This window comes from Mustela erminea, chromosome 14, assembly GCF_009829155.1.
Source record: "Mustela erminea isolate mMusErm1 chromosome 14, mMusErm1.Pri, whole genome shotgun sequence".
Lineage (NCBI taxonomy): Eukaryota > Metazoa > Chordata > Mammalia > Carnivora > Mustelidae > Mustela > Mustela erminea.
The window spans coordinates 18,234,418-18,258,815 of NC_045627.1; the positions used below are offsets into that span (position 1 = coordinate 18,234,418).

Consider the following 24,398-nt stretch of genomic DNA (forward strand, 5'->3'; position numbering starts at 1 on the left):
CTCAAACTTCATTTTAAAAGCAGAAACAAGTTTTCAATTTTATTTATTTAATCTCTAATCAATTCAGAATGACTAGAATACTCAAAAAGAAGTCTCACTAATTCATGAGTAAAGGTATTTTAAATGGAAAAAATTGCATACAGGGGCACCTGGGTGGCTCAGGGGGTTAAGCCTCTGCCTTCAGCTCAGGTCATGATCTCAGAGTCCTGGGGTTGAGCACCATATCGGGCTCTCTGCTCAGCAGGGAGCTTGCTTCCTCCTCTCTCTCTCTGCCTGCCTTTCCACCTACTTGTGATCTGTCTGTCAAATAAATAAGTAAATTTTTTTTTTAAATTGCATACATTTTAAAGCAGAGTTGTTTGTAACTTTGAACATGTATGTTCTACTTATAACTCACTTCAAGAATACACCGGATTGAAAGAATATGTGATTCAAATCACAATGCATTTCATAACACATTAAACAATACTATACTCTCTTTTTAAAGGTCAAAAATATTAAACATACAAAATTGGCAGAATGCAATCCTTGCAATTACTAGCAAAGAAAAAAACCTGGCATTTTAGCCTGAAAATCCACAAAAATCAAAGGAAATAAAATTCGAAACTATTCTGAAGTCTAAATAATATTAAATCCACTGAGTTTTGGTAGCACATAGATGGCATGTGTCAGGAAAGAGTTTTAGACAACTCAATTGTCCTAGAAGATGTCAAAATGTTGAATTCTATAAGAGACTTAGACCAAAAATACAGCTAGTTTATGCAACACATAACAATACATAAAAATCATATCATCAGACAGTCACATATAAAATGAGACAGAGCATCATTCATTCTGCAATGTAAAACAAATAAGCAAGCAAAAAAACTCACTGGAAATCAAGTGCTTCACTAGTGATAGTACTGGGAGACAGCTGGGAGACCAGCAAAGGCAAAAGAAAAAAAAGAATCATCCCTCTGCACACAAAATGGCCTTTACGAGATAGGTCTCAAGCATATTCCATCCTTCCGCATACCTGGCAAGAACGAATAAGAAAAAAAAAAATCCTTTCGTTTTCCTCCCATTTCCAAGGCCTAAAATTATATTGAAACTCATGATCAAATGTGAAAATGGGATGCTGTAGTACAAACGTTTTAACACTAAATTAAAATTCCTGGGGCGGCTGGGTGGCTCAGTAGGTTAAGTGGCTGGCTGCCTTTGGCTTGGGTCACGATCCCAGGGTCCTGGGATTGAGTCCCACATCAGGCTCCCTGCTCAGTAGGGAGCCTGCTTCTCCCTCTCCCTCTGCCTGCTGCTCCCCCTGCTTGTGCTCTCTGTGTCAAAGAAATCAATAAAGTCTTAAAAAAAATTCCTACATTATATGGAGGCAGTATCAGATTATGTTAAGTGTAAGTTGTATTGTAATAAGTGTAACTTGGCATTCAAAGTTGCATACCTCTCCCAAAAGCAAACTTAAAAAGTATATACCTTTACGGATAAACAGTGATCTAAGTTTTGTATCATACATTAAAGTCTTTTTTGACAAGATTACTCTTTGTGAATAACATATATTTAAGTTGACCTACCTCTAACACTAAAGAAAAATTTATTATAACAAATTTTTATTTTAAAACGTCTACTTCATTATGCAATAATAATATGAAGTTTTCAACTTAACCTTAATATATTAAAGCAAACACTTTTTGATTAGCCTATTTAACTTTTCTTTGGTCATCAGTGTGAGTGAGCAGACTTTTATATTTCATTTGTGATGAAACAACAAAATCACAGACATCTTATACTTGGAACTCCTAAAGGAATACCCCTATTTCAAAAAATACTCACAGTCTGAACCAATTAAAATTCTAAGATGTCCAAAACTGAGAAATTCGGTTACAATCACTGCTCCTCCCATAAATGAAAATACAAATAATTTCACATAATGGGTAATCTGAAATTACAATTTTTAAGAGCAGCAGTTACCATGTGGCAGGTAGTATGCTAAGAGAATTACCCATATTTATCTCATTTATTCTTTAAGATAAATTTTACGAAAGAAACAGCTTGAGAAAGATTAAGTAACCTTCTCAAAGTGGGAGAGCCCAGATTCCAACACAGGCAAGTCTGGGTCTAGAGCCTACACTGCCACCCTAACATCTACCATGAAACAACGGACACACAATAGTGTAGATAAAATTAATACTCAACATTTTAATGTCATTTAAAATAAACTTAACCTTATGTGAAAATGATAAAGTAAGAGCCACCGAGGTAACCTCATTTTTTAAATACTATGAGAGAGTTTGCAAACTTTGTACTTATTTATACATATACACAGAATATCCACATAGATTCACTGTCCATATATAAAGTGATGACTATGGATGACAAAGTGCATAAATACCTAAAATATAATATGTCAACAGTCTTCTTGTCCACACTATGTACAGGGTAAGAATATTCTTTGCCGTCAGGTGTAGCCACAGTATCCATCTCTCAATATTTTCAGTACCAAGTGTATACCTAACACCCTAAAGATGTCCATCTGCCTCTTAATGCAAACTGCTGCAAATAAACAAGAATATGCCTTAACTACACTGAACTGAACTAAAATTTCTCTGAAATTGATGCCTAAATAATGTTTTTCCTATATTAATATTTTTGCAAGAGGCTTTAATCCAGTGTAAATTACCTTAAAAGAACCAAATTGCTAATACCTTTTCCATAACCAATGAAAAAATTCACCAAAAAATTGGACGATAGGTGAAGAATCAAATCAAATACATTAACTTCACCTTTACCGACAAATGAAAGCACTTTCTATCAGTAGGTGCACATACCCAATGCTTAGAAAGACAATCATTTATTTAAAAAAAAAAAAAAAGCAATCATTACTGACAGACCAGAACACTTCTGACCACCTAGCAAAGAATGCATGTGGCAGTAAGTGGCCTCTATAAAACAATTACGGTTATCAATTCACTCAGTAAATCCTTACCAACTTAAGGTCATGCAGTCTAACCTCAACATTATTGACAACTCTGACAGCAAATGCATTAATTTCAAAGCTACCAGACAGAAAGCAACTGTAAATCAGAACTGAATTATTTACAGAAATCATTACTGACCCCTACCTCAGAAGTTGATACAAAGGTCTTAAATCACTATCCTTAGAACAGGTTCTAAGAATAAATTCTCATTTTCTTAATGAATTCAGGTCTCAAAAGAATTCTCCAAACTGACTTCACTTGAAATCAAAATTTATCTAACAAAAAACAAGGGAGAAAGAGAAGAAAAGGTGAGGAAGAGGGAGGGCTCCACAAAATAGAAATAAAACTTCAGAACTCATGGTTTCTTCGGGAAAAAAAAAAAAAAAAAGATATTAAATAAGTATTTTATACAATCATTAATACCATAGCTCCTGGAAGCTAAACCCTTGGACTACAACCAAGGCCAAACACTTGAAGTAAGTGAAAAACTACCAAGCGCATGTACACTTCTAAATTTCTCTTTATAAACGCCATCTCAAATATACAGTTTTAATATAAAAACATTTCCTACACATTTGTCTTACTACAAAGGCTGAGGTTAAAATTTAAAAGTAAAATGATGGGGCGCGTGGGTGGCTCAGCTGGTTAAGCGACTGCCTTCAGCTCAGGTCATGATCCTGGAGTCCTGGGATGGAGTGCCCCATCAAGCTCCCTGCTTGGTGGAGAGTTTGCTTCTCCCTCTGACCCTCCCCCATCTCTTGCTTGCTCACTCTCTCATTCTCCCTTAAATAAATAAATAAAATCTTAAAAAAAAAAATGTTTACTGAGAGTGAATTAATGTTGAAACTTTGTGCATTCATTTTCCCATAGTAACTATTCCTCCATTAAAAGTCACTGAAGTATAATTACTAAAGTGGCCTAAAAAATACTAAGAAGTATTAAGGTATCACCAAACGAACAAACAGCAAATGGAGCAAATCTCAAAATGAGAACATGTGAAAATAAGAATAAAGAAGTTTGTGTATTTTATTTAAGTAGTTATTAGGAAAAAACAGATGTACTATTCCACACAAAAACTAAAACATTGATTGCTGCCTTGGTCATGTTGTTAAAATTCCAAAAGGAAGGAACAGCAATGCATCTTTCTTTTTCTACAGTTTCTAAAAATAAATTTTAAACTGAGGTGGTTGTAAGTCACCATATTTCAGAAAGTTTATTCACGTACTATTCCTTTAGTGCACAATACACGATGTGAATCCACAGATGACTGCACTACTCTGTAAACCTTCACAATGCACAGCAATAAAATCCCTTTTTCCTTACATTAAGTCAGAGACTGCAATTTTATTGTCCTCTCAGAGGCACTTTATTTTTGAATAATCTTCATGAAAATGAAGTTTGTAAACTGTTACACAGCAATTAGGATGCCCAGTCATGTTGCTCTGAAAAGAAATGCAACTTAGCAGATATGAAACAGGGCAAAATAAAAATTGTTAATAGAATTAAAAAAAAAAAAATCTCACAGTATGGTCATTTCAATAATCACTAATCTTAAAAAACAATAGTTCAACAGTCCCTGTACCCTCTGCAAGTTAAAAAAACTCCCAACGATTAACATTTGAAAAGATGCAAACTTATCAAAAAATAAAAATACATACAACCAAAGCCTAAAATTTCCAGGAAATCTAAAGATACTAAACTTTTTTACAGTCTCACGGTCAATGCTACTTTCCAGACTAACAATAAGATACCAACAAATTATTTTTAGAGTAACTCATTTTTGCAAATAATATTGCAAAATTTGCAAATAATCGTTCTCAATTTTCCTCTGAGAAATCACTACATTCTTAATCTTTCTTATCAGATAGAAACACTCCAATCACTACTTTCATAAAGAAATTTAACATCTCACAGGCTAGCTGCTGAAACAGATACCTGCCAGAGACCGTCTTCAATGGCCATTTTAATCGCGCCCCCCCCAACAATAAACACAGAACACTAAAGTGAAACCAAGCAAACCAAAGTGCTTTGGTGTAACAAAATTATTGGAAGTGCAACTATCAAAAAAGAGCCCTTCACTGACTTTTTCCTAAGTGATTTTTTTTTTCATATCAATATTTGGCTCAATAAAACCACTACTCTAGAAATTAAGTGTTACTAGTCATTTGATGCAATATTTGACACTGCTTTCCATATATAACTAAAAGCACACTGCTCGAGAAAGTTTTAACTCACATAAATTTCATGTGTAAAGGCACACTTCTGAAATCAACGGAGACCTGGCCAATCATCTCACTACTCACGTGGAAATAACCTGGTAGAATAATTTGAAACTTAAAATCCTGCTAAATTATAAAGCAAATGAGTAAAGTAAAAATACTATAAACGTACTCTGAATAATAAAAGCAATCTACCAAACAGCATTAGAGGCATTTTTTTGCATGGGGACTTTTCTGAAAAAGTTAAAGGAACAGTTAATCAATTTGTCCCTATGCATCCAGATGGCTGTCAGTTCACACCAACAGTAGACTGCTTTTGAAATAAATTACAAGTCAGAAGTTTTTCCATAATTAATTACCTTCTAGGCAAGTGGGTCAAGTTCAGCCTGACTAGTTCTGCAATTAATGCAGACTCCAGAACTTCTAAATATTCTTCTCAAACATTAATTTTTTAACTTAACAGAAAACTTACGTTTTGTGTGTTATAAAGCTCCTTCTTCAGTAACTTTTACCTTCATCTCAAAACAAACACTTGGGCAAAATTAGTTGCGCACATCTACGTGCAGCTATATAATCCAAAGGAATAAAACCTCTTCAGATAGAAAACAGTTTCTTCAAAAAACAAATCTTCCCCCACAGTTTTTAGCAGGACATATGGACACTTTAGCGCCACTCAACCTTTAGGCAGAATGTTTACTGATATTTTCTAAGACATAATTTCTATTAAGAATATTAACACTGATGCAATTACATAATTTTAACTAAATATTGTCCACTGTGATAACTCACATCACCCAATTTTTGGTCTTAACAGCAGCCTCAATAAGATGTTTCAGCCACCTCAAACCAACAACTTAATTCTGTTTTTTCATGCCTTGAACAACACAGGCCTACCAGGAACTCTGAATGTCTGTGATACTTTCCATTCTGCAAACCAGGAGGGCTCTATCCCCCTCCTTGATCAAAACCAGTACATTATACCTGAAACTGCAAAGATCAATGCCTTTCGATAACCACTATCTTTTGAGGTACAAAGGCCTAACTGGTAGACAACCGAAACAATAATGCTTCTTAAAATTCTTGGGTTTCTGTCTTATTCAACAACCTGAGTCAGTAAATTTAAGGCAATGGGTGAAAAACAGCTAACATACCTACACAGCCTGACGCTGGAATCATCCGCTCTTGCCGGTTAAATTACACTTGACATTATGCGTAAGTCAGAGTAAGATTAATGGACCCCCAACGGTGTCAGAGGATCTGCAACTTGAATTAGGTGAGCAGCCATTCCGGCATCACAGTAACACTTAAATTTCAAGGAAGAACTGACACTTAATCTCTGCAATCACAATTTGCTGCACACAATACCCTTGCAACCACACAACATTATCATCTGGGATCAAAAAAACCTTCAATCTCCATTCTATTACGTGTGACAGGACCACTGAATAAAAAATGCTACTGAGCTGCAAATTTCATGCCCTATCTTCTATCACCCCATCAGGAGAAAAAAAAAAGGGGGGGCAAATTTAACAAAGATCCAGTAAGAGCGCCTTATGAGGCATATTCCCTATGACACTACTGATTTCAAACTACAAAACTTCTAAATGCAGTTCAAAGTTGTAATTAAACTTAGCTTAAATACACAAACCTACTTCTGCCCTCCAAAGAACACCCATACATGCCGAAAACGACTCTGCTTCCAAAGTTATGCAAATCAGCTCACAACTCACATTAAAAAAAAAAAAAAAAAGTCTATCAATGCAACCCAGGAAACTAAAAACAATCAGTGCAAGATTCTGATGCAATATGCATACGTGCAACACTAATTTTCATTTTAATCTAATCTATACCCTTGATCTAGGGCCTAAAGCCAAGATTTAATCGAAATATGCTCAACCTCAAAGCGTCTACTTTTCTGTTCATTTAGCAGACCGGATTACCGAGCTCACTAATCCACCAACAGTGTACCGCGTTCTGTGTTAGCGGACAATAGCCCTTCGGAAGAGACCCCGCAGACAGACCCGAGAAAGCAATCGGTGCCTTGACACTCGCAAGCGGGCCAGAGTTCCATGTAGCCGAACACACCCTAGGCTGGATGCATTCAAGAGAGACACCAAAGAGACACGATCTAGAAATTCGAGCAGGGTTAGCTGCTACGGTCACCCAAACCATGGAAATTTTTCGCCTCCGTCTGCTCCCACGTTCTAAGCGAGAGTGACAGAAAGGCAGAGAGGGGCAGCGGCAGAAATGGATACAGGTCAAGTCTAAGTCGAATCCATCCTCTTGATATCTCCTTTTGTTTCTGCTAACGATCTCTTTGATGATGGCTGTCATGTCTGGGAGCCTGTGGCTGAAGAAAAAGGAGGAGAGAGATGGCAGAAGCTGCTGGTGGCGGGGCTTCTTCTGCAGGATGGAAATGGCTCTGGACTTGGCGGTAGCGGATGCCCCTCGCTCTGCCGCCGCCTGGCTCTGGACCGCAGCCGGGTAATGGCTGCTGCGGCGGCTGCTGGATGGTTGCAGCGACGGGGCCTGCTTCTCCTCAGCAGCCAGAGGCCTGGCCGCGGCGGCCGCGGGACGAGAAGGAGACGGCGAATCCTCGGGACGGTCGCTGCCTCCGCCGGCGGCCTCCGGAGCCCGGGCCGGGGGGGGTGCGGCGGCGGCGGAGGGGAGGTTTACAGCCGGCCCGGGTCCCTGGACGTGCCGCCGCCGCCGCCGCCGTGTTGGAGGCAGTAAGAGGGGAGAGACCAACTCTCCGGCGGCCCCAGCCCTGGAAATGGTGACAGGCGACTCCGGCCCCCTCCCCGGAGCTGCAGCCGCCGCGGCCGGCGCCGCCGCTTCTCCCCCCCGCTCCAGGAGCGGGAGGTGCCGCTGCCGCCGCCGCGCCTCAGCCGGCTCCCGCCCGGGCCCGCGGCTTCCACCGTCCCTTGCACGAGAAGCCGAGCGAGAGGCTGCACGGTTAAAAGAGAGAACGAGGACGAGGCGAGAGACGCCGCCGCTGCCGCCGCCGCCGGCCGGCCGGCTCCCCGAGGGCGCTGCCCCCGCGGCTGCTCACGGGCGCTGAGAGGGGCTCTGGGCCGCGGCCGCCGCCGTCTCTCATCTCCCTCGCCTGAGCCCGGCCTCGCCTCACAGCGGCTCAACTCTCAAACTTCCATCATGGCTGCAGCTTCCGAGAGGAGAGAGCCGAGCGCAGCCGCGGCTCGGCGCCCCGGCACGTATCCTGCCGCAGTGCACAAAGAGTCCCGCCACATCACCGCCCGCCGGCCCGCCCGCCCCCTCCGCCGCCGCCGCCGCCGCCGCCGCGCCGGGAGCCCGGCGCCTGGGAGCCCGAGGGGAGGTGGGAGGCGGGCGAGACCGCGTCGGGGGAGGGAGGGACGCGCAGGGGCAGGGGCGGCAGCTCCGGGGGCGAGCGCCGAGCCTCCGGCTTGCGGCCGCCACTGAGCATGCCCAGTGCGAGCGCCCGGGGCTCGCTCGGGCTTGTGCGAGGCGCCAGCCAGGAGTTGCACTTGCCGCGGCTTCTGCAGCAGCGAGGGGCGGGGGGTTGGGGCGGGGGTTTGGGGCGGGGGGGAAGCGGTGGAGGGGAAACGAGCCAAGCCTCGGCCTGTGCTCAGAAACCCGGTCGGGGACGGGGAGGGCTGAAGGGGAGAGCTGAGGGGTGCACTGAGCGGTGTCACTGACTCGAGTCTGAGGTTACCTGTGTGGACAGGTAGGGAGGCCCAGGTGACTCGCGCTGGTCAGGGTCCAGGGAAACGCGGGGACGGTCCCCGCCGCGAGGGCACCCCTCCCCGCGCCTCCGCCCCCAGCTTTCCCCAGCCCGGCCCCCAGCCTCGTCCTCCTTTTGCGCCGCTGTCCGATCACTGTCGTTGGCAGGGACTCGCCGACAGCAGCCTTTGCCGAGGGAGCCTACCTCTCTGCTCACCCCCCCGCCCGTGTCCTCAAGGTGTCAGTCTTTGCACAAAGAACAACCCCCTATTGTGTCTCCGTGTGTATCGCCTCATCCGGCTCGCTCTCCCCGCCCCACCTCCCGCTTCCCCAGCAGCTCGGCTCCTTCGCCCCGAAAACGAGAGCTCGCAACCGAGCGCGCTGCGTGTGAGCACACCGTCCCTAAATGTCTGGGCCTCCAAGGACTACTGCCCGCGTTGCCCCGAAAGCGTACCCCGGGAGACGGACCCACACCGCAGCCCCCCGCATTGCCCCCTGGAGAGCTGCGCGTCCCTCCCCTCGGAGCTCCAGCTCGGTTCACCGAGGCGGACTGAGGGCTCGGGACTCAAGAGCTGCCTCGCCCCGCCCCCTTTCAGGCCGCTGTGAAAACCCGGCCGGGTGGATCGCCGCGGGCCGGCTTCCGCGCTCCCCGAGCCGGGCTGCGCACGCCGGCGGCCGGTGCTGCCCGGGCCCGAGTGTGAAATACCGGACGGTAGGAAGCGGCAGCCCCTGCGAGTGGGCGTGGCCGAGGAGACCGAGGAGGGTTCAAAAGGAGGTGGAGGGATACGCGGGTCACAGTCGGAACTACTTTCAGGAGGAGGTCACGTGTGTTCCTAGTTGGGGAACTTTCCAAATTCCCACTCCCCTATGATGGCTGGGGAGGCAAGTGCTTCTCGTCCTTTGCTCGGGGTGGCTGCCGTGTGTCGGCAGCGGAACCCCGAGCCTCCGGGTCGCGGCGGAAACGCAGGCTCCGACGGCCTCCCGCCCGAGCGCTGTTGGTGCTGGCGCCTGGGGAGCTGGTTACACAAGCACCCACATTCGAGCACGTGCCCCCGCCTCCCCGCACCGCTGGCCGCGGCTTCTCGCAGACCACGGAGGGAGAGCTTCCAAGCTGGTCCTACCCATTCGCGAGCTACCTACTGAGCCAGCTAAAGGGCCAAGACCTGAGACTTGGAGCTCTGGCGCGGCCAACAGTGCGCGTTCCTCACCGTGGGAGAAGGGGCAGAGCCCCGGGGGTCTGGCATTTCCCTCCCTGGTGCCCTGCGCTGGCAGGGACGCACCTTCCTGCCGCTGTGCACCGGGGGCAAAACGGGATCTCCTGCAGCAGCCCGCTGCCTGAATTCACCAGCGTTGCGACAAACTTCCAGTCACTCCCCTTAAGCTGGTGAGCGCGCCCCACCTACTGTAGACTCAGCCAAGTGACTTATCTGGTCGGAGAACCTAGTCAATGGCCATCAGCCCAGAACAAACCTGTCAAGTCGGCTAACAGCCCTGGTTGGTTGACCTATCCCCGTGAGAGAGCCGGTTCAGAAATTCGGAGAGCTGGAGCGCAATTACCATGACATTGATCAGCTGCGGCAAAGAGAGTTGTCCACTTTCTGCTCGAAGAGAATGAGTATCAATCAACATCAATCTAGGAATTTCTTCCTTTTCTTTCCCCTGGGAAGTAGAACTCAAGGAGACAATCGGAGTCCAAAGTATCTGAGTTGAGACTTGGGCTGAGGCACTGGCTGGCTGGCTTGCTTTTTTTTTTTTTTAAAGACCTGGGAGAATGGGATCAGTTAGCATGTGTATTGCAGTAATTGTGAGTAGGTGCCTAGGAAGGTCTAAAAGGATTTATTCCGTATCTGCAAAAGAAGACTGTGCATGAGCACATCATGGTTGCAGGCAGCCCCTTGAAGACTAGAAACCCCAAGAGGGCTTGCTTAGAAGCCACAGGCCATTACCTAATTCCACAAGTACTAATTAAACCAGGGATATTTACAGTGTTCTTAGAGATCTCCCAGGCTCCATAACACTTTGCATTTATAGACTACATCCTTTCAAGATAGCCCTACAGGAGTTAGCAACCTGCTGAATCTTCCACGTTGATACTCACTGGAGGCTGTTTTTGTGCATGATCCTAGTCAGCCTGTGGGAGGTGAAGGCCACAAGTGGAAAAGGAAATGGGGGTGGGCTGCCACAATCTGGAAAGAGTAGGAGAAAGGCCTCCATTTGGTTTCCAAAAATGAAAACCCAATCCACATAGCCTAGGGTAAGCCAGAGATTTCCTTATTTTACAAATAACCAATGATAAGGAGTCCCTGATTTGTAGGTGTTCTACTAGACTATGTGTTAAGAAACTGAGTTGTGCTCCATTAGGTAGCCAGTACCACTTGGTGGGGAACGGGGAAATGAAGAAGTTGAAGGGAGGTATGCTGGGGAGGGGTAAAATGTCCCACCTCAGTTTTTCAAGTCGCTGATCTTGTCTCCAGCGTCCACGGTGTTAGTGCTGCCCTACTCCGCCCCTGCCCCTGGAGCCTACCCTATCCCAAAATCCACTTCCTGGAAAGGAAATGGGTTCATGAGGAGACAGGATGCTTTTCCACTCCCATGGCACAGAGTGCTTGTGGAGAGAAGGCATGCACCACCTTGAAGTGCTGGAATGGGAGAGTGGCCCACAGCAGGAGTTCTTTGTCGGAGGGAACAAAATGGGACCGGGGTTTTGCTGCTTCTCTGAACGGGAGCTCCCTCTGCCTCTCTCGAGCAGTAAAGGAGAAGGATCATCGATGCTGACAGACGTCTGGCCAGCCAGACAGTATTATCAGGTCGTTATTAGTAATTACCGAATAAACACCTCCTTCCCTCCCCAGTGTTAAATCGGTTCCTGAAGGAAACTTCAGTTTTCCGTTTTTGTTTTCCTTCACTTCTTCCTTGTACCCAGGGGCTCGCCTTACCCGAGTGGTAAAGCTGAAATCTCCAAAGAGCTAACTCTATCAAATTCATAGGAAGTTTCAAATCTGTGTATTGTTTTTCCACTTCACCTGCAGGTATCTGCTTGGCTGTACAGATATTACCAGACATTGGTTTCCAGGCACTCTAGTTCTTTACCTGTCTGGATTCAGACTGCCCTGGGGAGAAACAGAAGCTTGTAACAAAGGGAGAATTATATAAAGCTTCAGGGAGACTAACTATGCGAATAATTAGTAAACATGATAAACCAGCTTTAATTATAGTTTCTAACAGCTGATTCCAAAACTGTATTGTTACTGCACCCAAAGAATGTCCAAAGAAAATAACTTTCTTATTTTTTTTTTTTGATAAATGAAATAACCAGCAACTTGATGTGGGCGATATAAATAGTTGATGTGCTCCTTGTAGGTTCTGCTGCTAAAATGTCTTTTGTTGAACGCTGATCACTATACTGCCTTTCTCAGCTCCCACACACTGACCTTTCAAATAGAGATCTAAATCAATGGCTTTAATTTTTAAGCAATCTTTTCTATTTTTATCTGTTTAACCACTGTTTTCTAAATCACACAGAATAGAAAAATATAATAATTATAGGTCTGAATTTTAAACCACCCTATTATTCCAAGGGTCCAAGGTTTTTCCCCTTATTTTGCTTATCCTAATTACAAATATTGCTGTTCTTTTAAATAAAGATGTTTTTGCCCAAGACATATCTCCAGAAGGCACTGCAAGTAACCATACCCTAAAAAAGAAGAACTTTCCCTTCTTGTGTCTAAGGTCTCCCGGAGCTACTGCACACAGCACTTGGGTCTCCTTTCATGTCCCAGTAGAGAGGTGTGCTGTATGAAATGATCACTCTCAGAGAAACAAAGGTGGGGCCGGGTATTCCTGGAAGAACCACAGAGCAGGAACAGGCATGCATGGGGTCGCTGTGTTCAGAAACTGAACCAGAGAGTGATGGGAAAGAAAAGACCTAACATGACAAATTAGCTTTGACTATTTTACTATCCAACCTAACACTGGCTATTTTATATTCTACTCTGGTCCTTTTGGTACTAACTCTAATTATAGTCCTATGGAACGTATATTCTGCTTTTAGCTCTTCCAAGAATAGAAAAAGGTAATAATTTGTATCTATCAGGAGGTATTGGTGCATTTGCCGGGTGCATCCCAGAGTCGCCCTCTTTCGTCTAGGTGTAGGAGGGACATAGAGAAAGAGTCAAGGTTGCCCGTGCCTCACTCCTACAAATCTTTTGCTTCAGGACATCCTTCTGGCATCCGAGGCATCATTGTTTCTGAAGATGAAGAGCACCTTTTTGAAAGGAAAAAAAAAAAGAATGAGACAAACTCTTTTTAAAATATATTTTTTTGTCTTTCTTTCTCATGGTGTGGCATCTTTTATCACCATTCATTCATTTAATTGTCCTGTCAACAAATATTTGGTCATCTGTTATGTGCTCATTCTGTGCAAAGCTCCGTGGACAGAGCGGTGACTGGCGTAGAGGGTCCAGCCTTTATGGAATGGAGTCTCCTTGAAACTTGGCTTCTTTATCTGTTACAACCTCTTCACAGCCCAGGGAGTAAAATCAAGGCAGTTGAAAGAACCTTGACATTTGGTAAGGTTCAATTAGCAATGATCTATTGCTGCATAAAAAACCACCATAAGGTCGGTGCCTTAAGAGGACCACCACCACTTCTTTGCTCACGATTCTGCAATTTGGAAAGGGCACAGCTGGGCAGTTCTTCTGCCTTCCCAGGGCAGCAGCTGGGGTCAGACGTGTGGTCGCCTCTAGCTGTGAGTTATGCTGGGGCTGGGACGGCCTAGATGGCTTCCCTGGTGTCTGATGCTTCCACTGGGGCACTGAAATGGCTGGCGGCCCCCTCTCTTCATGTCACTGCTCATGATTCAGTGGCCAGCCCGAGCTCCTTTCTACTTTCTTTACAGCCTGGATCCCAAGAAAGAGAAAGCAGAAGCTACAAGGCCAGTGAAAGCCAGGGCTTGGAAGTCCCAGAACATCACTTTCACTGCATTCTTCCGGCCAAAGCCGGTCACAGAGCCAGCCAGCCCAGACCCAAGGGAGCAGGAAAGAGACCATACTCCTTAATGGAAGGAGTGCCTGGAATGGGAGGAACTGTTGGCAGTCACATTGGGAACCACTGTATCACAGGCCACAATAATTCCCTCTCTCTCTCTCTCTCTCTCTCTCACACACACACACACACACAAACCACCAGATTAGCAAAATACACTCCCTCCCGCCCCCCAGATTGTCATTCTGTGCAACACTGGCTCAAAGGGCCCAGATCTAATGATAGACACCAGGCCCAAGTGTGACTGAGGCATTTTAGATACATTTAGCTGCTGTGAGCTGAAAAGACAAGTTACAGACACAACGTATGATGCTGAGGCAGGGATAAGATAACTAGACAGATGCTCCTGATCAAAGCAGGGGGGGAAACAGAAGGCATGGAGCAGCCACCATTCCTAGCAGTTCAGAAAGCCAGCTGAGCACTGTCACCCTCACTCTGGACCCAGACCACCATTACGGTCTGGTTCTTCTCCTGGGAGGCGCTTTCCAACCCACTATTCCTGGCTCGCACCTCCGGGGTACAGGCTACAACCTCTGAAGCTCTCTTTTCCACAGGCCACTGCCTGCCCTTTACGGTCCAACAGCTCTCTTGGCCTAGGTCCTACGCACAGAAAGTTGGGGGCCCCGTGGCTTTTTTTCCATTTTGAACTCTTTCCTCTTTAGTTCAGGCTAGCACTGACTTCATCAATATAACTGTCTTCAACGTTCTGTGAGTCTCCTATGACTCTTAATGGAGTTTACTTCTTGCCTACAACAACTCTGCCCACAAAGCAACATCTGTAATTCTTCTAAAAACAAACTTGTGTCAACTTCGGGCCCTACCAAAGCTGCTGTTGGACTCACTGAAGGTTCTTCTTAGAAGCCCTTTGGGCTAGATGAGATGGTCTATGAGACAACATCTTAACACCTGAAGAGGCTTCAACATGGAGTCTTGATTGGATTTTTACCTCAAGGCCCCATTTGAAAGGCAGGCCCCAGAGGCCATTTCTTCCTTTGAGACTATCGCTGACATCACAGAATTTCCAAGGCCCTATTTCCTCTACATTCTGCTTGAAAACTGAAGAGTGCCTTTTTTAACACATCTCTCTCTGTAACACTATCACATATCACTAAGAGAAGCCAACTGATACTCTGAATGTGTAGCTTGAAACTTCCGTTTGCCAGATCTACAGGTTCATTAGGTACATTTTCTGTCTTTTCTGTGTTTCACTGCACACAAGGGCTGCCCGACATTTTGCCCTACACAGGACCACCGCTCCAACCTGTAGTACAATTTCCTCATGACCCTCAGAGACTCCCCTAAAAGTCTCCTTCCCAGACTAAGGAGATAACATCAACTAAATGCAAACGCAGGACCCTAGCTTGGATTCTTTTTTTTTTTTTTTAAGATTTTATTTATTTATTTGACAGAGATCACAAGTAGGCAGAGAGGCAGGCAGAGAGAGAGGAGGAAGCAGGCTCCCTGCTGAACAGAGAGCTGGATGCGGGGCTTGATCCCAAAACCCTGGGATCATGACCTGAGCCAAAGGCAGAGGCTTTTACCCACTGAGCCACCCACACACTCCCCTGGATTGGATTCTGAAATGGAAAAAGAACATCACCAGAAAAACTGGCAAAGTTCCTACAAGACCCGTGGTTTATGTCAATTTCCTGGTTTGGATCATTATTCTCTGGCTATGCAATTTATCACCATGAGGGAAGCTGGGTGAAGAACATGTGTGGACTCTATGCCATTTTTGTGACTATTTTGAAAATTGTTTCAAAATAGAACATTTTTAAAAATTACTGAATTAAAAAAAAAAAGAGTTATGGTTCCTTCATCATCTCTCCAACCTCTACCCAATGCCTTGTCCCAAAGCCGATGCCATGGGTCTCAGATTTTTGTTAAGCCAACACCCAACTTTCAGACATCGATTTCCACTATTTATTATGCATAACACACTACCCCAAAATGTGGCAGCTTGAAAAGCATTGACCATTTTCTTGTTCACCATTCTGCACAATGGACAGCACAATGGTGACAGCTTGTCTTTCCTTCCTGTACTGCTGGCTGGGATGGCTTGATTGGGGCTGGAGGACGTGAGACGACCTCCAGCACAGGGCTAGTAGTTCAGCTACAGTGGGCTGGAATAGCAAGGAGCTGGGCCTGCTTCCCTTCACAGGGTCTCATTCTCCAGAGGCATGGTGCCTCCATGAAGCCTTCCTCTTCAACACGGCTGGGAGTGTTCTTTACGTGGTAATTATTGTCCAAGAGAGCAAAAAACGTAAGTTGCTAGGTGTAGGTACAGAACTGGAATAGCTTCATTTTTGCTTTGTTCTATTGACCGAAGCAAGTAACAGAGGCTGTCAAGATTCTCGGTTGGGGTGGGGCGGCAGGAAAAGAGAATCTGCCTCTCAGTAGTAAGCATGGAGAGAAATGGAGGAACTGTAGGTAGTTCTCTACCACCATGATCCCAGCTCACTCCCCTAGAAATGCCTCCCTAGAATTGACCAATCTTCATGGTCAATTCTTCCTGGAAACTCTATCATTTAAGAATCATTGATATCAGGGCATCTGGGTGGCTCAGTCGGTTAACCATTTTGTTCTTTATTTCAGCTCAGGTTGTGATGTCAGGGTCCTGAGACCCAGCTCTGTGTGGTGCTCCATGGGGAGTCTGCTTGGGATTCTCTCTCTCCCTCTGCTCTGACCTTCTCCCTGCTTGTACTTTCCCTCTCTAAAAAAAAAAAAAAAAAGAAAAGAAAAGAAAAAACCTTTCTTTTTTTTTTTAAAAAAAGAATCATCGCTATTAGTTGACAATTTGATTAGAAACCGTTTTCTGTTTGTTACCCATCTTGTTCCCTAATCCTATAATTTTTTCACTGGTTCTCTCATCAATGTTACCTGCATATTTCTACACTAGGATTAATACATGCCACAAAATTATCCATCAGTAAAATAAAACAGAAGTGATAATACATTTATCTGTATTTACATAAATCCATGGAAAATATCCAAAAGAATAAACAGGAGAGAAGATAACACTGCTTATCTCTGACTACAGGCTGGGGAGGGAGGGCTTCTGAGGGAGGAGACTTTCTCTTTCCATTTCTTTCTTTTTGTACGGGCTGAAGATTCTTTACAGTGATCATTTAATGTTTTCATAAGGTAAAAAAAAAGGGGGGGGGACCTCGGCCAATACAATTAAGTCTAAAAATCAACAGATGCCCAATATCAGAAGAATATCAAATAAACCAGGGAGAGAGCTCAACTCTGATTGCACTTTTTTTTTTTTAAAGATTTTACTTATTTATTTGACAGACAGAGATCCCAAGTAGGCAGAGGCAGGCAGAGAGAGGAGGAAGCAGGCTCCCCGCTGAGCAGAGAGCCCAATGCAGGGCTTGATCCCAGGATCCTGAGATCATGACCTGAGCTGAAGTCAGAGGCTTTAACCCACTAAGCCACCCAGAGCCCCCGATTCCACTTTTAAATAAATGAGCACACTAAAGGAGTTCTGGCATTTAAGACTGAATGTCTGTTTGGTGTCCTCTGCCCCAGGGAAGTACTCAAGAACATCTGTCATCATTGGGGTCTAGTGTGGCTGACATGTCGCACCTTACCCTAGGTACCCTCTCTCCATGGACCAACTCCCTCCCCTCTTCTGACTCTTCGGGCTATTGAATAACTTTTGCCACTCAAAGAAAATAAGAGAAACACTCGTGTCACAGTACCCCCACTATTCAACGCAGTGGCCCATGATGTTCGGATCCGGGGCTGTAAGAGCTGGGAGAAACCTCAAATTCCCTTATTTCACCAACCCCGTTTTACACACGGTGACCTGAAGCCCAAAGGATTTATATGCCCAGATTACACAGCTACTTGGGGAGGGACCCTGGATTGCAGCCTGGGAAAATTTCTGCTATTCCAACTGAAAATAAAGATGGGAAGAAAACCTCATTTTGATAAAATCCCAAAAGGTTAATTAGAGAGAAATTTGGCTACAGGTAGCTTTTAATAGTGTTTTCAAGCCTTGGGCAGGGGGAATGAAGGGAACAAGAAGACTGCTTGAGGACCCTCAAGGTTGAGAACAGGGTAAGACAGGGATAAGTAAGGAAACAATATGATTACTAATGCTCACTCTCTTGCCCTGAGTTGGGGCAATTCATTAGACCAGGAGATTAGGACTCTAAAGGTCAAATGTGAAAACACGAATTGCTACCCATTGCTAGTTTGCTCCCCCTCAGTGCTAGGATCATTGGAAGAGTATCTCCCAAGGACATTAAAGAGGCAGCCCTCATACGGAGCCTGGAAAAAAGAAAAGGAAGGGAATGGCCAAGGTGGTTGGGAAGAGAGGGAACACTGCCGTCTGCTGAAGAGCAGGACACGGTATAAACGGTGCTCGGTATAATCAACAGGACACGTTCTGCAGGACGCAACACCACACAGGGGAGCTCCTTGCAGTCTGAACAGGTCACTGCAGAGAGACAGTTGGACTCTGGGTTTCAACAGGCCAGTTTGCCCCAGAGAAGTATTAGTTTGTTTCTGGCATGAAGGCAGGAGAGGCTGCACCCCTGCTTGCCTCTCTTCCACAAATATTTATGCCTATTCGTTCTGAAATTTCCCCTAAAACCTAAACCCCAAAATAATAAAATATGCCTGGTTGAGGCTAAGTAAAACAGATAGGGGAGGGAAAAGCAATACAGATAAGTTCTTTCGAGTAACACATTCATGTGGTTAAGAATTCCCACGGGCTCACTAATACTCTTCCCCAGATAAAGGTCTTTTTTTTTTCCTTTACTTAACTTCCCATTTTTTCCTCTTCTATCCTTTTCTTTTAAAGATTTTATGTTTAAAAGGTTTTATTTATTTTAGAGAGAGCGAGAGACAGAGAGCAAGCTGGGGGAGGGGCAAGAGGGAGAGAGAGAATCTCAAGCAAACTCCGCTCCACACAAGAGGCTTGATCTCATGACCCAGGAGTCACAACCTGAGCTGAAACCAAGAGTCGGATGCGTAACCAACTGGGCCATCCAGGCGCCCCAAAACTTTATTTTTTAGGTAATCTCTGCTCCCAATATGGTGCTCACACCCACAATCCTTTGTGCACGGCCTCGGTTTTTCCAAGCTGCCATGGATTCAATGTGTGTGCCCGTCACCGCCACCACCACCTCCCCCAAAATCTTAGGTTGAAACTGGTATCAGGAGGTAGGCCTTTGGCAGGCAATTGGGTTCTGAGCATGCAGAGCTTATGAATGGCACTAGTGCCCTTAGGAAAGAGGCCTGTCTGAGCTCCGTCCCTCTTCCACCATGCCAGGTGAGGTCATCGGGAAGACAACCATCTGTCAATCAGGAAGCTCACCCTCCCCCAAACACAGAACCCAATCCTGCAGGCAGGCTGATCTGGGGCTTTCTGCTTCCCAAACTGTGAGAAGTATATTTCCATGGCCTTGAAGCCACCCAGGCTACTGTGGTTAGTTGCAGTGGCCCAAAAGGACTAACACATCTTCTTCCTTCCATCCTACTCTCCCTTTCCCTGTCCTCTTTCTTGCCATTCTCTTTCATCCTAGTCCCATTTTCCTCCTACTCACCTCTACATTTCAAGATTCTCCTTATTGGGGTGCGTGGGTGGTTCAGTCTGTTAAGCATCCAACCCTTGATCTCATCAGCTCCGGTCGTGAGATTGAGCCTGGTGTCAGGCTCTGCACTGGCTGTGGAACCTACTTAAGATTGTCTCTCTCCCTCTGCTCCCCGACCCCCACCACCACACGCTCTCTCTTCTTTTCCCTCTCTCTCAAAAAAAAAAAAAAAAAATCTTATTAACATACTGATACAGCTAGAAGACAGGTGTGAAGGTGACATTTACAGCACAGTCCAGTTACACGGCTCCAAGGGCTGTAATTCCCATCGTATATTATGCTATTGCTCTGTGCCTTTTGATTTTTCAACCACAGGAATACAGTATCTTTAATTTACATTTAATTTTTTTAAACCTAACCTAGTGGCCCAGTGGAGTGGGGGGGGCACCATTTAATTTCCATGGTTCCACTTAATGACAAAATAAAGCAGTTCTAGAGTCTATGCCTTATAGACTTGTTAACAATGTCTCGGGATTAGTAAGTTCAAAAGTACTCTCATGGTGATTGAGGTTTTTCCATCTTACAGCAACTTCAGAAAGAATACCATAGAGAAACCTAACATCAGATCTACCTTAGAAGAGAAATTTTATCTTTTCTATATACAAAAGGTGAATAGTTTTCTTTGGTGGATTTCTGCTAATTAGTTGTACTTAAGTATGCTGCATTTCTTAAAAGATATATAGGTTTGGCAGCCTGGGTGGCTCAGTGGGTTAAGCATCTGCCTTCGGCTCAGGTCATGATCTCAGGGTCCTGGGATCGAGTCCGCATGTTGGGTTCCCTGCTCAGCAGGGAGCCTACTTCTCCCACTCTCTCTGCCACTCTCCCGTTTGTGCGCTCTCTCTCTCTCTCTGTCAAATAAATAAAATCTTAAAAAAAATAAAAATAAAAAAAGATGTGCAGGTTTTACATTTCAGGAAACGCAAGAGGAAAAGGCGGTCTGTAAGCAAAAGGTCATTAAACTTAACAATTAATCTGGGAATACTTCAAATCCTAAACATAAATTTCATAAAGCCAGGGAACTTGGGAGGAAGTGGAAGCTAATGGATAGAAAGAGTGTATTTTTCTAAGGCGAAAACAAACAAACAAACAAACAAACAAACCCTTATTTTCTTAGCTCTAGGACTTAAGTCCTCTCTGAAATTTCTTTCCTGGACATAGTACCTTTGTCTTGGCTGCCTCCCAAAGAGTGGCCCCAGGCCACTGGCTGCTAGAGCTTACAGAACCACCCCCTTCTTAGGTCACCTGTTGAGGTAAGTGGAAGGGAGACCTAAATTAAGCTGTGCCTCACCGTCAATGTGTTCTTATAGACTCGCTAACTGTAATATATTTTATTGCTTTATTATTTGGTCTTTATATTTTTTTTAAATAACTTATAACTGTAAAATAGGATTGTCTGCATTTCAAATTCTGTTTACTTTACAATGTTGAGGCATTTGTCCTATTAACTGGGCAACCTTTCCTTATGATTTGAATTTGGCACATTAAGTCTTCTGTTTTTATTTCTTTTTTTTTTTTAAGATTTTATTTATTTGACAGACAGAGATCACAAGTAGGCAGAGAGGCAAGCAGAGAGAGAGAGAGAGGAGGAAGCAGGCTCCCCACTGAGCAGAGAGCCCGACGTGGGGCTCAATCCCAGGGCCCTGGGATCATGATCTGCGCCGAAGGCAGAGGCCTTAACCCACTGAGCCACCCAGGCGCCCCAAGTCTTCTGTGTTTAAAGTGGAATTCTCTTGCCCGAGGATGGCTGTTACTCTATTTTTGAAATGCACTGCCCCTTTTAAATATATCCAGAAATTTGCAGACCGGAAAGTTTTGCCCTAAGAATAAGCCACGTTTGTAGCTTACATACCTTGGTAGTTTCCTTGACTTGGGTTTGCCTGGTGAGGCTAGGTCAAGCAATCCAGACTTCTAGTTCTCCCAAACTGCACAAAATATTTTTAATAACCTTCTCCTCTAGACATCTGTTTGTTTTGCAATGAACAATTAAAGGCATTTCTGCTTCAGGGCACAGACCGCCAACCAAGGAGAGTGCTGTTCTTGTGCCACCGTGGCTGATGGAGACTCAGGATGCCCTTTAAAAGAAAGTAAGTTATGCATGAAAATACTTTCAGAGGTTGTCCCAAAGCAAATTGTAGAAATTACACATCTCTTAGAACTCTGGTCGCTTACCACTTACTGGCCACCAGTCATTTAAATACAATGACCATGGGGTTTTCCCAAAGCTAGAAGACTCCTATGAATCATGTATGGGGATCCTCAAAAGGGAACCTCTCCTGAGTCCTTGAGAACCAGAGCAACATCCTCAGCGACATGGATTTGGAGAAATGGTCACACGGCATAGGAGACTCGAACACTAGCAATTCTGCTGCTGGGGAGAAATCTCAGAGTAGGAGTTTCAAACTGGAAAATGGAGGCACATAGACAGTTTTTAGGGGGTTAAGTCCAGATCTTTATCTTCTATGTATACTCCCTCCTAAGTCTGAACTACCTGAGAACCCATGGAGTCAAGCACCCCTGTGGTTCCTAATCCCTACCTTCCATTCATAGTGGCCCTTTTTTCCTCTTTAGAAGAGAAAGGCACACCCATGTTCTTTATCTGGGTGCTTGAGGTTGTGCTGCCCCAAAGGGTAATGACATACAAGAAGCTAAAGAGACAATCCAAAATAATGAGAGCAACGTTAAGAAGCTGAGCCTACCGATAAACACTTCTGAATACGAGTATTAACATTTCTTCTTTCCTAGTGAATTGAAGAAAGACACCACCCACTGATTAATCATTAAAAATAACACCACTAAGTGATGCGGGGCATACAGCATGGAAAGCTTTCAAATAAATGAGTAACATCATTTACTCAATTTATTCCAACTGTTACCTACTTATTTATGTATGTGAATGGTTGTCCTCAGTGTTTATAATATAAAAGCAAGAACTGGGCATAAACCGATGCTGAACTGGTCTTCTTCTAAAAAGAAGTGAAATTCGTTCATGATATACAAACCAATTTCTTAAAGTTCCATTGATTTTGTGTGTGTGTGTTTCAATATGATAAAAAATTTAAAAGCATTTAATTGGTCAGTTGTGAACTAAAAATAATGATAACTCAATTCAGAAAAATTTTTAACACTTTGGAGTATTACGGTTAAAGAAATTCAATGTAATTTAAGTTTATATGTAAAATTTGTTGGCAAAGAAATATGGTAAAGTGATCAGTAGAAAACACTCACACATAACACATAAAATGTATATTATATTCAGATAAGAACCTGTGACTGAAGTAGAAAGTTCAAGTCCCAAAAGAAAAAGAAGGGATGTAGAATTTCCCACTATAAGAGACCCTGTTCATATAATTAATGTTTGATGTATAATGGTGAGTATCAGATTACTTTGGTATTTTTATGCCACTGGATACATTTAAGAATCCCACTTCTATTTTTTTTTTTTTAAGATTTATTTATTTATTTGAGAGAGCAAGAGCCAGGGGCAGGGCAGGGGGAGACGGAGAGAAAGTCTCAAGCAGATTCCCTTCTGAGCACAGAGCCCGACACGGGGCTTGATCCCAAGACCCTGAGATCACCACCAGAGCCAAAAGCAAGAGTTGGACGCTTAACAGGCTGTGCCACCCAGGTGCCCAAAGAAATCTACTTTTAAATGTTAATGTTTACATTACAAGCAAATCAATTCCTTTGCAACCAAAAGTTATGATAAAAAATTTGATTCCAATTTCCAAATTGTGGGGTAAAAAGTCTAAAGACTCCTCTTCTATAGAAACTTTCCTAGATGGCATACAAACACTTACATAAGGACATTCACAGCAACAGTATTGGAAATAGCACGAAGTTAGAACCTAAATATCCATCAATATGGATGAATAAAATGTGATTATTTTCATGTAATAGAATATTATATACCAGGTTAATAGGAATAAACTAGATTAACCTGTCAACATGGGAGTATCTTGATTTACTAGACTATAGTTACATGTGATCCTCGGAATGATGGGGGTTTCACCTTCCTCCCCTTTCCCATCCTTCTCACAACAGAAAAACCAGTCGAGGAGGTATGAGCTCCATAGGCTGTGTGACATCATCCAAACCTTGACCCTGGAGCAGAGGACTTTGAATGGGTGTGTAACGTGATCATATCAAAGTTACAATCCTGAGGGTTCCACAGTTGTCTGACGCATTTTAATGACTAATGCCCTGCTGGGAGTGGAAGAAGGGGGATTAAAAGGGCCAAAGAACCAATTAGAAGGAAAAGAATTTCCCCATCATCTTTCTGAAATCTTACTTGCCTGGAAAGAAGTAAGGTATTTAGGGTGGAGAGAGGAAATATTAGTGATCTTGCAAATATCAAATGGTGAGATAAGCAGAAAGCAACTCTTAGCAAGAAATTCATTCTATGATAATAAAATCCTAGGTCACAAGTTTGTTTCTGTAGGAATGCAAAATCCACAAGGCCCACTAATAACCATTAAGTTCCTTACCTATCTGGGTGAATTTCATTCCTCTCCTTCTGTTTAGAAAAATCTACTTAAATAGTTGAGTATTTTCAAAAATTAAATCCTATTTTCCAACTGACCATGATACAAAATTAGTGACAACAAAAAAATGGGAATAAGAGCAATAACGATACTATATACCACCATTTATTATTACTAACATTTGTTAACATTTAGAAATGTAGAAGCTCGTTAAAGGGCATATAGAAGGTCTTAGGAAGACCTCGGGCATGTTTACATTTTCTTTTTCAGGTCTCTGCAAACATGTTTTTATAAAGACAGCCTGGGGTGAGGACTTACATGTTATATATTATATAAATAATAAGGAATATTTGTCGATAACATACTACTGTTAGGAGA

The 24,398-nt window shown here is 43.9% G+C and overlaps 1 protein-coding gene across 4 annotated transcripts in view; it reads right to left on the minus strand.

Annotated features, from left to right (window-relative positions):
- Positions 1 to 8,423, minus strand: part of PTEN (phosphatase and tensin homolog) — a 108,555-nt gene extending 100,132 nt beyond the window's left edge. Inside the window, exons 1-2 of one of the 4 annotated variants that reach the window (XR_004278723.1) lie at positions 8,180 to 8,422; positions 7,444 to 8,070 (exon numbers count right to left, since the gene is read on the minus strand). Coding sequence is in view for 3 of the 4 variants with exons in the window: in XM_032313430.1 (XP_032169321.1) it covers positions 7,444 to 8,070; positions 8,180 to 8,285 (733 nt within the window). In the remaining variant the exon portion in view is untranslated. Of the gene's footprint in view, positions 1 to 7,443; positions 8,071 to 8,179 lie in introns of all 4 variants that reach the window. The other 3 variants (XM_032313430.1, XM_032313428.1, XM_032313429.1) reach the window with 3 other exon arrangements.
- Between the last annotated feature and the right edge of the window lie 15,975 nt (positions 8,424 to 24,398).